Source organism: Lupinus angustifolius, chromosome LG07 (assembly GCF_001865875.1).
Source record: "Lupinus angustifolius cultivar Tanjil chromosome LG07, LupAngTanjil_v1.0, whole genome shotgun sequence".
NCBI classification, from domain to species: Eukaryota; Viridiplantae; Streptophyta; class Magnoliopsida; order Fabales; family Fabaceae; genus Lupinus; species Lupinus angustifolius.
The window spans coordinates 3,446,281-3,460,827 of NC_032015.1; the positions used below are offsets into that span (position 1 = coordinate 3,446,281).

General features: G+C 30.0%; 2 protein-coding genes across 2 annotated transcripts; one reads left to right on the forward strand and one right to left on the reverse strand.

Moving 5' to 3' along the window:
- Positions 1,839–2,745, reverse strand: LOC109353005 (protein EPIDERMAL PATTERNING FACTOR 2-like). The gene is made up of 2 exons (XM_019595191.1): positions 2,453–2,745; positions 1,839–2,278 (listed from the first exon to the last, which is right to left on the reverse strand). Exons 1-2 carry the CDS (start codon positions 2,556–2,558, stop codon positions 1,998–2,000), a joined length of 387 nt encoding a protein of 128 aa, XP_019450736.1. The 5' UTR covers positions 2,559–2,745; the 3' UTR covers positions 1,839–1,997.
- LOC109352523 lies at positions 7,382–10,307 on the forward strand. The gene is made up of 6 exons (XM_019594534.1): positions 7,382–7,554; positions 7,641–7,773; positions 8,164–8,267; positions 8,344–8,515; positions 8,627–8,761; positions 8,854–10,307. The coding sequence occupies exons 1-6, from the start codon at positions 7,511–7,513 to the stop codon at positions 10,108–10,110; spliced, it is 1,845 nt and encodes a 614-aa protein (XP_019450079.1). The 5' UTR covers positions 7,382–7,510; the 3' UTR covers positions 10,111–10,307.

Consider the following 14,547-nt stretch of genomic DNA (forward strand, 5'->3'; position numbering starts at 1 on the left):
GTTAGTGATATGCAAAAGAAGAATAGAAAAGTTGGTGTAACAAGTGGGGTTGGTGTCCCTGCTTTGCATAGCATTGTCATTTCAACTTTTCTAGCCCACCAACTTTACATACAAGACAAACATGATATACATTTGTCCTAACAAAGAATGATTAAAAACAAACCATATAATAGAATAAAGACATGTAATGTAATGTGATGTATTGATAAATACAAGTCATATAATAAAATACATTACCTGCTGCTATGTTAAGTTATATGAGAAGAGATGTTGTTGGTACTTGGTTGTATGAATGTTTGGATTAGACCCACTAGGATAGTAGCGGGAAGTGGTGGGACCAGAAAAAGGAAGGAACTTGAGAAGTAAAAAAAATGACATTTTTTTTGTTAGATTGAGTTTTTTTGCAAATTGAGGAGTAGGAGTGTTTGTGATGGCTTGATTTGTCTATCTGTTTTTGTGGTTCTGGAAATTGGAAACCTCAAACCATACATTCTCCTCAGTTCTAGCCTAGAACGTAGTTCTCGGTGCTGCCCAAAGTCATTGGCTTATGCTTCTCTAATGTGGTGCTTGTGTGAAATAATAGCATGATTTAATATTGCTCTGTTTTTGTTGGGAAATTCATGGGAATAATACCGTTTAAAAATAAAATTTTCCAAAGAAACACCATTCTTTAATTCCCAAAATTTGTACTACCCTTTCATACATTAGTTACAGATAAGGTCTATACCAACTAGGTGTGGTGTAAGATAGATGACCAAAAGATTAAAGATTTAATTTTTTAGAGCTACATTTATTGGAAGAGACACTCACGCAACCAAAAGGGATTAGTTCATTAATCTTTACTAAAAAAGGGGAGAAATACCCTTAGGAGTAGTAAAAAATACATTAGTTGGTTCTGAAGTTGAAAAAAAAAGTATGTTAAGGAATGAGTAGCTCAAAACCCCACTTCTCAATGTAATAATAATAAAGAAAAAAACTAGTCCAAAAGTGATAAAACTAAGATGTGAGATGTTGAGAAGTCGATAGTTCAGAAACTGATTTCCCAAAACATCAAGAAAAGGAAAACAGTTTTTGGGTTAGGATATGGACTGGCCATTTTGAAGTTTAAACCATCTATTTCATATTATAATTATTATCGCTAATAAATGTAGGATTTTTATTCAATTTGTGAAAAGGTTCACATGTCTAATTGGCAGTGAAATTTGGCTATATTATTACTGGATAAATGTTTACTTTTTAAGTTTTAACTTGGGGCTAATAGCACTTATAAGATTCATAAATAGTAAAATCAGTGTAAATATGTGCAGTAATCCATCCGAGTTTCAATTCATTCACTGTCAATCTAATCTATTAGTTTCTTCAACCCTCTTTAGTTCCTTTTCTTAATACTCCATTCAAACTTGATTTTCTTTAATGACAAGTTCGGATGCCATTTCACATAATTTATTATTTCAGTTGAGAAAACAGTTAGATTTTTTGGTTTTTGGCTGACTGAATGAGAAGTACTAGACACATGTATAAATAAAAAAAATCACTGTAATTCACAACTATCAATTCAAGCTTAAATAATTATGGTTTACTTGGACTGAAATTTTAGCCAGAATATCTTTTTTGGGCATCAATTTAGTTGTCATATTTAAATTGTAAATTTTTATATGCACAACTGAATATCGTCCCCTCCTAAGTTCTAACCATTTAGTGGGTAGGTCCAATAATTTGTAAATGAAAGATGTCTATAGAAACTTTTGTAAAGTGTCTAGTACACTGGTATATCTGTATATATGACCTAGACATTGAACTAGGGCCCTCAGAATCACAACACATTATCATAACTTCCGTAATAAGAACTAGAGAGTTTTTTTTCCATCGATCAACATACATGTTTACAGCTAGGAATCCATGCATGATGTCTATATAATATATGGAACAAAAGAAAAGGCAAATCAAATTAAGATCATAGATTAAAACATAAAAATATCATATTTGGACGCTTAATTCTATGGGACAGGGTAGGACTTGTTATTGCACATGCACTTATAAGCCATTGGACATGTCTCAGCCTCTTGAATGGTTGCACAAACGAAGCTCACCATTACCAACCTACATGGTGAGCATGACCCACATGCATGAGAGCAATCTGGTAATCTTGACCCTGCTACATGTAATGTGTCTAACCCCCTTACATGTTTTGTTGCATGTCTTCCTTCCAAATAGAACTTTGCTTTTCCCACTTTACTCCCTTCTTTTGTATTAGCCAACTTAAAGTCTCGCCCATGACCTACTTAACATGAAAACCAGTCACATTCAACACAAATTAGGATAAAGTTTATTAATATTATGAATTCTCTAAATATTTCCAAGGAATATGATAGAAGCCATCACATTTATGAGAGAAAAAAACACACACATATATATATATTGGAAATGATTTAGATATATATGGACTTATTACCCGAATGTGAATGGCTAATGTGCCTTGCAGAGATGATCATTGGAACATAAAGTAAAAGAAGAAAAGCTGTAGCAACACTGAGAGTATAGACAGAGCTCCTCATCATTATTGCTTCTAAGTGTTTTGTATGCACTTAATATACGAGACTACAAAGATAAAGTTGAGTTGAAAAGGTGATGTTGAATTGTAATGGAAGGAGTTGAAGTTTGAATGGCCTATATGTTATATATAAACTAGATATAAAGTCGTAGCTAAAAGAGATCATGGTGTATTGAAATATATCACAAGCAAAAGAGGATGTCACATGAAAAAAGGTGTCGAATAGCATTGCTAATACTTGGTCACAGGATCTCTCAAGCTATTGTTGTTGAATGGAAAATAAAGAATTAAGAAGAGGGAGGAAGAATTTTAAAGACCATGGAGTTCAAAGTGCTTCATTTACGTGAATACTACTAACATAGACTCGCCTCAGCAGCACATGTAGTGCCTGCTTGATTAAATGCAGCCTCAGTTCTACTTGGATTTGTTTGCTACATTTTATTTGGGTCATAAAGTTCTGCTATTAAATTTGGTACAGAGGCTTTGATGTGAGTCCCATTAATGTATGCAACTTATCTTCCTATGTAATTTCTTGCAAGGTATATAAAACTTACCATAGAATCATTTTCTTTGGATTTAATTTATAAATCTACTAGTTTACATACATTATCAACATAAATTCTTTACATGATTAATATATCATTCATCCCATTATGTGTATCACTTTTATGTATAAGAGTGAATTAGGATAATGTGCAAATTAAACAATGTAAAAAGCTTGTACTTTTTATATACTAAACTTTAAAACTATAAGTGTGTTGTGATTTTCCTATTTTATATTATCCAAAATAATTATTTAATATTAAAATTTAATTAGAATTAAGTTTGTAATGGGTTATTAATATTATATTGTTTGTCTTTATATAAATAGCTCTAGACACAAAAAAAAATTCATATCATAAAAGCCATTTAAGTTTAATCTAAATATATAATTATTTATTTATAGATGAAAACTTAAATTTCTTCCCAAACCAAGTTGATGGCATCCGATGACATACTTTGTTGAAAAGCATATATGTGGCATCATGGTTTACAGAACTTTTTTGGTTTATTATTACTGGCATAATTCTAAATTGCCTCCCATTTTTCCTTCCGTATACATTATTTCTTACTACTAAATAAAGAATGTAATATTTACAAATAAATTAAAATATCAAATATAATATCTACATAAAAAATAATTAAAATATAAAATGTTTTTTTATCTGAGGTATTTGACACATTATTTTTCGTGGTAAACGTACATTTACTTTGTCTATTTAAGTTTTCATGATGATACAGAGTTGAAAAAAATGTGTATTGATAAATTAAGTGTACTATGTTTTACTGTATTAAATACATAATTTCCTAATACAATATTTTATCCCCCCTATTTCCAACCCTACGAGCTGAAATTAAAAAGTGGTCTTATTTAATATATTTATATAGTTAATAGTGGAGGAAAAATAGTAGATAATATAACAAAACTCTTATTATTTACCATATTTGTCATTTGTAATATATAAAATTATGCAAAAGTGTGATTATACAAATAATATTTTTCTTGTAACGGATTCTGGACCCCTCCCCTCTGAATTTACTTATTTTTCATCAGTAACTGGCGATGGTTATATTTGTGAGCAGTAGCTAAACTTGGTTCCACTCTTTTCAATGTTGAGGGCTCTTATTTGAAGCAGGTTTTTTACTCTATTTTGCTACGTCTTTTAAACACTTACCGTGGCTAATTCCATGTTTGTGTTTTTTATTATTCACCCGCAGTTTTGATCGTGGCAACTTGTAATTTCGATTTTCTTGATCATTTGGGTATATTTTAAATAAAGCTTCGTTATTTTGGACCCATGCCTCCTACACTTCTTGCATCAATCTCTGGTTCGGACATTCACTACAGAACCAGAGCAATGAGCAATCTTAGCTTGTAATGGAAAACTTGGTACAGCTGGTATTGATGGCGTGCCAAGAAATAATCAGGGCATACAACTCTGTTCTTTTTCTGTCCCTATTCGTACAAATGATTCTAAACAACCTTAATTTATGACTTGTCTTTTGTTCCCAATATAAACTTCAAATATTAAATGACTTTAATTAATCTATATCTATACTATATATAAAGCCAAAAATATGGTGTAACCACCACCATGGCATAATTTCTATATTCTTATTTTGCCCTTCAAAATTTTAATTTAAAAAAAACCATATAATAACCACCTCAAATATATTAACTATAAGTTGCATATCTATACTACTTAATAAAGGAAAAACCTAACCTAACTTTTATGAAGTTATTTTGGGTTTTCCTATTTCATATTTTATAACTTCTAATTTTATTGTATAAGTTATACTTTCATCTTTATATATACTTATACTACTAAACATTTATTTCATATTTTATAACTTCTAATTTCATCTTTATATATATTTATACCAATAAACGATTTTATTTTATAACTTCTAATTTCATCTTTATATATATTTATACCAATAAACATTTATTCCATATTTTATAACTTCTAATTTCCTTTTATAACTTCTAATTTTATCTTTACTAGCGCGTTGACAGACACTACCGTGCATGTCAACCCGCTTTCCTATTGTTTGTAATGTGTATTCTACATATTAAGTTGTATTATTTATTGTAATTTGTAGTTGAATATATATTCGTTTGAGGTAATTGTTGAAATACAATTGTGTTCATCAAGAATAGAGTCTTAATATCTTCATTTAATTTTATTTTCTAGCATGTTAACAGACACTACCTGGTCTGTCAACCCAATTTCCTATCGTTTGTAATATGTATTCTACATATAAAAGTGATTTTTTTATCTAATTAATTAAAATCTATTGAATAAATGTATTGCATTGGTCACAATGTATATCCATTACATTTAAAAATAAGAGTGCATGAAATATATTGCATTGGTCACAATGTATGCAATTGAGTAAAGAGTATGTGAATATTTAACATTTAAAATGTCCAGACTACACGTTACAAATAATATGAAAGCGGGTTGACAGACACAGACACGGCAGTACCTGTCAACACGCTACAAAATATAATTAAGTAAAGATATTAAGACTTTATTCTTGATGAACACAATTATATATGCATCTTTTCTTAAATGTTGAACAATTATCTCAAACAAATATATATTCTACTGCAAATTACAATATATAATACAACTTAATATGTAGAATACACATTACAAACAATAGGAAAGTGGGTTGACAGACACGGTAGTGTCTGTCAACACGCTAGTTATATATAAAGCCAAAACATGATGTGACTTCCACTAATTTTCATTTCCTATTTTACCTTTCACATTATTTAATTTTTACAAAAAACTATATAATCCTAATTATCCACCACCAATACATTAATTAACTACATTTCTCACAATCTATATACTATATATAAAGCCAAAACATGATTAACTTCCACCATGATGTAATTTTCATTTCCTATTTTGCCCTTCATATTATTTAATTTTTACAAAAAACCATATAATCTTAATTAACCACCACCAACATATTAATTAACCACATTTCTCACCATAAACTAAATATTATCATAAACACATAAAAATTATAATATTAAGTACACTAAATACAACAAAAATATTTTAATTATAAAATATGAAATATATAAAAATTAAATACGTAGTATCATAGAATATTGACCGGCAAGCACGAAGTGCCTGTACACACTAGTGAATATAAAGTTAAAACACACCATAAAAAGCATTTAAACCAGTGCAAGAAGAAAAACAGAGCCCTTTCTTAGGAATTAGATGACTTTTATTATACACTTGTTTTGACCGTTAGATTAACAATATCTTATTATATCCCGACTCAATGAAAATGTTATTTTTTTATTTTTTATTTATTTATATAATAATATATGATTAGTACAGGAATCAAAATAGGATACTGTTAGAAACAAATGATCTTCATCCAAGTTGGAGGGTTAAGTGGATACCCCATTTTTATCTTCTCTATATATAATATTATAAACTATTATTCACATATATTGCTTTATATTAATTTTGTCAGATGTAATTTTCTATAAGTTTTTCCTCCAGTATTTTTTTTTTGCACGTATCAATCTAACTTTTGTTTTTTAATTTGTTTACATGTCTTATAAATTTTTACTAATGGAATTTTAAATTTATTATGTGCACAATTATTTATTTATTTTTTGTTGCATCATCATATTTTTCATCTTAATAGACAAGAAGTTAATTCCTTTTAGGAAGTGTAGTCCTCCTCGTACTAACTTTTGCTTCCACTAGTTAAACATAGACCTTTCAGATCCAACAATATCTTAAATATTTAGACTAACTTCTTATTATTAAATCATTTATTATTTGATTTATAATTAGGATTTGATTGGGCATAAATTACAAAAGTTTATCATGTTATTATTTTATTATATAATAACTGTATTGAATCTATCTCATCAAATTCAAATTTGTATCTTTTGATATCTTTTTGTTATTTCAATTCCCCCCTTCAATCCTAATACAATATTTGTTAACATATATTTATAGTATCCATAAATATGCAATCAATCAAACTAAATCTTAAAGGTGGAATTCTCGAAATATTTTAAGAATCTATAAAGAAGTGCAGGTTTTAAATAAATGATGATCATAATGAAGGATATTAAAGATAAGAAGTTGATAATGATCTCTTATATATAAACCGTATAAGGAGGTGGAGGAGTGGAGCAGTTTTATTAGGATTACCTTCCCTTTTTTCTTCACCTCACTCTTCTCGAGTTAAGTCTCAACCTTTGTATTAAATTAAACCTGTGACCAAACCATAAACTCTTTTCTCCTTTAACATAATTCCCTGTTTCAACTTTTATCTCACTTTTCCTATAATTAGAAACCATAAATTAAATAACCTTAACTATCTTCCTTCACCTTTTACTACTCACTACTCTTCTTTGTCATCATAATCATGTTTTGTAACATCTTCTTCGGGTGGTCAAAAGCTTCTAAATGGTAACTCTGAATGCCTCTATCTATGTATATTCAAAACTTGTGAGATTATTTTAAAGGTTCTATCTTTTTAATGGGTTGCATTACAGTAAGAAAAGTTTAAAAAGAGCAAGGTGCACACTGAGGCAAGTCAAGAACAGAAGGGAGACAATGGCTAAGTATCTACGCAAAGATTTGGCTGAGCTTATACACAATGGTTATGATGATGCTGCTCTTAAGCGGGTATACATTACAAATACTTCTTCAGCACCGCATGAATGATATTAACTACATATATATGCTCCTATATCATATTAATTATTGTTACTTTTACATGTCACTTTTGTTATTTTCCTAATATACTATTTCACTGTTCATTATCATAAATCAGAACAAATATTCTATTTTGTATCTCTTGTTTTCTTTTTTAATATTAAGAGGGAGTTTGATAGTTAGACCAAAGCCAGAATATATGTAAAATATGAGAGCAATGTGTTTAATATAAGTAGGATGCATATGCCTTGTGTATTCTTGCTAAAAATTCAGTCTCTTTGTATATATACACACACATTAACAATGTATATGCTTAATATTGAGCATCCACATTGTATTCTCTGTCTCTTTGAATTTCAGGTTAATAAGCTCATCCAAGATGAAAGACTAGCTATTGCTTATGAAATGTTAGATAACTTTTGTGAATTTATCCTTATGAAGCTCTCATATATCAGAAGGAACAAGTATGTATTCCTACCTGCCTAAATCAATATATCAAATAAACAAATATTCTGATGATTCAACTTACCAAAAAACCAGGGACTGTCCACAAGATATTAATGAAGCAGTGTCAAGTCTTATATTTGCTTCTGCAAGATGTGGAGATCTTCCTGAGCTCCGTGTCATTAGGAATCTATTCGGACAGCGTTACGGTCAAGAGTTTGTAACTGCTGCTGTAGAGCTATATCCTGGAAATCTTGTCAACAAGCAGGTCTTTTCTAATAGATTACCTTTTTACTCTACTAGTAAAACAACTTCAGGTTGATACAATTTCACTTTTGATTATTTTTACATACTCATCATGTAAGTTTCAAAATCACAGTTACAAGAGAATCTATCAGAAAAATCTGTATCAGATGATCTCAAGAGCAAAGTGATTGATGAAATAGCTATAGACAAATACCTCCTACCAGAGGTTTTAGCTATTGAATACCACTCAGATTGGCAACAATTGCAGGTGATTCAGCTGTTCCGCGGTCAATGTGATAATACGTTGTAATATATTTCACTAGTACTGACTACTAAATCATGTTCAATATTTTTGTACAGGAGAAAGAAAACAGAATGCTTCAATTAGTGGAATGTGATGCCAAAGCAAATGAGACTATTTCAGGATGTAAGATAAATCGTTTAGAAGTTCAAGATATAGAGAGAGATGTCATATGTTCTAATTCATCAATCTCCAATTCAAGTGACAATTTTTCTCTGCCAGAGTCTTGCTTGATTGATAATTCTGCGTTGTTGTCTACTGTCCAGAATTATCCCCCATACTCGAACTATCCCTTGCAAGAGAAAGTGGAGGAAGTAGAAGAATTTCATGAGCCATTTCCCCTTGCAACTTCTGAATTTCAAAACAAGGTAGAAAATATGGCTTTAGTACCTTATTCTGAAATACTAAGTTCTCCAACATGTGCCAAAGCAAGGGTAGACTATATTGATGAGTATCAGTTTTCTGTATCAGAAGATGATTCCTGGCAGAGAGACAAAACTCGATTTGGTTACGATGAAAGTGATATGGATGGAGATGAGTTAACTAGGGACAGGTCAAGCATAATGAGCTTCAGAAAGAAAAAACAAGAACCTAAGAAAAGATCAAGAAGGAGATCAGTATTACTTAAAGGCCAAGGCATAATGGATATTGGATATCTGGTATATTGTCACAAGCCATACCGAAAAAAGGCGAAGCCTTTACCCGAAGGAATTCCAAAATCAAGTTATCCTCAGATGAGACTCAAGCAACATAGCTCCTCACAAAAGGGAAAATCTTTGAACTCAGATATGTGTGATTGCAGCTTGGACCAACCTTGCTATTGTTGTTTTTACACTGACCAAGACTATTTCGAAGATTTATCAGTGAAGCCAAAGGGAGGGGTCAGAGATGCACATGTTCAACAAGAAATTATGCTTAGTGAACTTTGTCATTACAAACCCCTTTGTCATGGTGAATCTATCAAGGGAATGGAATTGGTTACCATTCCTCAGAAACAAAACAGTGAAAGTTATAACCAGAGTGGGATACCAAACACCAAGGGAAGCTATTCTTCTGACAAATCTTCTAATCCAAGGACTTATGGTACCTTAAAAAGAGCAGAAATTGCACCTTCCTACTCAAGAGCCTTGACTATACCCCTAGAGAGGTCCAAAAACTGGGAGGACAAGATTTTAAGAACATATTCATTTCCTATTCCACGGCCCAAACATGTTCATCCTAAGTTGCCAGATTATGATGACATAGTAGCTAATTTCTCTTCTCTCAAGAGAGAGCACCTAGAGAACAAAGACTTTTGTAAAGAACAAATGAAGTAGAACAGAATGCAATACTATTTTTTTCTATAGCATTGTGATTTTCAATTTTTGTCTACCCCATCAAATTAAATTGGAGGAGATTGTCTTTAACGTAATACTGAAACCATACTATAGGATAATACACATTAGCTTTCTAAATTTGATGATTACTGGTTCTGTATGAAGAATCCAAATTTCACCTAATGTTAATTACCTATTATTATAGTTTAAATATCAAAATAGCTTCAATTCTCATTATGTGCCTTGTGAAATCGATTATATACACAGTGTTGGAGTTATTATTTTTTGAATATGACCTGCATTTCAGATTGCATTTCGAGATCCTATAAAAAATAAATGTAGGTGATGATCATTCAGAGCCAAAATGGTCGGGAGTGACCCATTTAGATTCCTCGACATATTCACCATGCATGTGTTCCTACTACCTAATACTGTTGCAAATTGTAAAGAAAGCTAGACCATAGAATTATGTGATTATGTTTGGCTAGAGAAAAAGACCCCCAAATTTGTCCCCTTTCTATCGAATGAATTAATATGAAGAAAGAAAACATAAGTGATCAAATGACAATCATATATTATCTCAAACCATGTCTCAAATTCATGTTTTATTAATTAAAAAATTAAACATTTATTATAATTTCAATTTTTGTTTCATTGTTGTCCAATAAATCTTTGTGCACCATCTCGATTTAGAATTTCGAGCCACGTGTCCCTTGAATGACCTCCAACTCCAAGTTTGAAAACAATATATCTAATTAATATATATATATATAACTGCTGAGAAGACAATTTGGAGTGGTCCGAACTATTTTGTACATGAATATGTTAGATTAATAATACAAATTGTCTTCTAGGCAGTTAATATCCTTCAGTCCTTTTCGTAAGATTTTTTAGGGTGTTATTATAATAAATAAATTTGTTACCAAAATATTTTTAATTATTCAAACATTTTATTCGTGAATGATAATTTAATAAAGTACATATAATTATTAATAAATTTAATAATATTTTTTCTTCTTTAATTTGTACGGAAAGTACCAAATTGTGTTTACAAAAAAATACATAAAGTAGTAGAAAGTATCTCCATCATTGTGACACGAGAACATCTACTCTCCGACAAAATATGTCATTTAATGTATTATTTATAACAATTGATAAAAAATATTTAACTATTAAATTTTCTACTCGTTGAATAATTACACTTTTTAATATAGAGAGATGTAGTATATAACTATATATTGATATATAGATTGTAGCAGTGTTACACACTTACATGCTTTGAAACCTGTGGGCAAAGTTGACACACTTTAATGGGGTAAGACTTGAACCAAGAAAAAAAAAATATTATGAGAAATGCGTAAACAACACAAATATGAAACAATTATTATTACTACTATTTTGAATACGATATGAGAAGAACAAAATTATGGTGGTTTATGGTGGGCCACCGACATGTGCCGATTTTCAGCGGTTTTGTAGCTACAATCCTATAAGATGTGGAGATTTTAATGTTTCAAACTTTACATTGCACCGAAAGATAAATGAAGGGAGCAATGTTGTTCCAACAACAACAACAAAAGGAAGGGGGTATTACGTGGATCCTTTAACTTCCATAAACTTGCATGAATATTATTTTCGTTCTTATTTAATTTTTACATACTATTTTATAATTTATTTTACATTCTCATCAATTAAAATAGTATTTTTCTATAATTTTGTGCATCATTTTTATTTTAGTCTCACAATCTACCTTATAACATATTTACATGAATTTTCTATTTATACTTTCTACTATTGGGCCCATATTAAAAATAAGCAACATAATATTCTTGTCTATAAATATTTTAAGGAAATAAGAATCATATAATTACAAATCAGAAAAAATATCTTATTTCAATAAGAATGAGTTGATGAAGATGCTCTTAATGAGTTGATGAAGATGCTCTTAGCTCACCTAAAGCTCCCTTTACCCAATTACAACACTATTTTATCTTGAATCCAAAACCATCAATTTCAGAAAGGACTCTTAAAATATGTGATTATCTAACTTAAGTAACAAATTCTATATAGTTACCTAGGCTTATTATACTAAAATAACTAACATAAAAATGGTATTGACCACTAAACTATATGGGTTTGTGATGATTAAGTACATCAACTTTTCACATTTGGATCCTTATTATTTGTTGCCATAGAAACCGTTAATTTGAAGGAAAAAAACAGATGTTATAAAGTCTAAACTTTGGTGAGGTTGCTAATATGTGATTTGATTGATATGAAATCTTCTTTCCAAAAAAATAATAATTAATTATTAAATTTTCAACCAATTATAAATGAGTAGTATATGAAATGACAAATTTTTTGAATAAAAAATGTGGTCCCAATTTGATTATCTATTGACACATATGTTTATCAATAAGTGAGACACCATCAAGGTGTATATAAAATGTAAGATCTCACCTGTTAAATAAATAATGTTTCCCTTTTAAGTATTAACTGTTGTTATCATAAAAACACTTGTAAAGAATAATTGAGCGTTCTGTATCCTCAATGTTTTTAGAGAAAGCCTTCAACATGAACAGTTCATTGTCTACGCTAGAGCTGAGGCATGCTCGTGCGACCTGATTGAAGAATGACCGAAAACTGTTTCCGACACACAGATCTTGTACCTTTGTTCCCCTGTCTACAAAGCTTAAGATTCTTTGAGACCCCTTTGCACCCAGAAATGGAAAGCAAGCAACCAAAAATATATGAATGTGTTCTCTTCTAGCATCATAACACGTATACATGCTCATACCCACACACGGTAATGAATAATATATGAACATTACATATAGAACTTTCAGTTTATAATTCAAAAGTAATTAAACGATGATCAAATACAAAAGTATTTTTTTTTATAAATGGATTTGGTAGAATTCAAATGTTGCTGTTCATTGGTTATAAATTATAATCGTCACTTCTGAAGCTTAGTGCCTAATTATTATTTTATCATCACGTGATAACGATGGAGAGATTATAACATAATATTGTATTAGCCAAAGCGTTTTCATTGATATAGCATTCAGTTATTTCGAGAGGGAAAAAATAATACCACAAGCACTTGTGCTATAGACCCACCAATTATTTAATGTAAAAGAATTTGATAAGGAGAGTAATTTAATTATTGTGTTTCCCAAAGAAAATTCGGTCGTCATTACTAGAGTCATGTCTCATGTCTTCTCCATAAATGAAAATATTTGAAAATAATATAAAGAGTAAAATATACTAATACCCTCTGAGTTTTAGTAAAATTACACAAATTATATATCACTCTTTGTAATTTTGTGAACAAAAAATGTGATAAATACAATTAAGTTAAACAAAACATGATATATTGTGGAGACAAGTCCAAATAATATATGAGTCGATACTTCTTTATTATTTTTGGTTCGTTATATAGTATAAGAGCGATTTAAATAATATCTTTTTAGAATTATTGATGCATTTTGTAACCAAAAATAATAAATATACATTAATTTGTAAGGAGTGATTTGTGTAATTTCACTCCTCCCCCATGTCCCAGCCGAACCATCAGCTCTGATACTACTTATTGGACCATACTGCGACCGGGGAGCCTCTAACCACCAGGGAGTTTCATTTTTACATGTTATGGGAAGAGTGAAGAGTCACAAGTGAGACACCACGTCTTGAACCAAAACCTTAAGGCATTAGTTTCATGAGCATTTCTTTTTTATAAACTCTTTCATTCCTCCCCGCATATCCAATATGAGACTTCACACTTGAATAAACTCAACGTTTTTTTTCTTTTTCATCTGGTGAGAAAAGATAGTGTGTGTGAATTGATTAAAATTTGGATGGACAAGAGGAAGACATTTAGTATCTATTAGCTTAGTTTGATATATCTAATTTATTAGTTAGTTCATTATAATAGATGGAGGTATATGTTGAAATATAGTTTGGTATTTTGGGTTAGTTGAAGCTCATTATTAGGAGTTAGTTTAGTGTTAATAAGATTAAGTTAGTTTAGTTAATTTTAATATTCTTCACTCTAATGTATTCAATTCTATTCATTCAATGAATGAAATACATATTATTCTTTTACTCCTTGATTTCTAATAGGTATCAAAACAATATATTTATACCTTACACATTCCTTTCTTGCACCAAAGAAGGAGAAGGCTAAAACCCTTGCATTTTATCCTTTGTGGTTGTAGTGTTCTCTGATGTCGTTCATGGCAATTCCAGAAAGTTGTTATTAATGTTATATATTTAATAATGTTTTATTTAAGTTGAGAGTTGTTATATATTTCAATATTTTGGGTTAGTTGAAACTCATTATTAGGAACCAGTTTATTTACAATATGATTAAGTTAGAATGGCCTGTTTTTAACTTTCCATTTTTTATAAAATGACTTCTTTGTTACTTTCTTATAT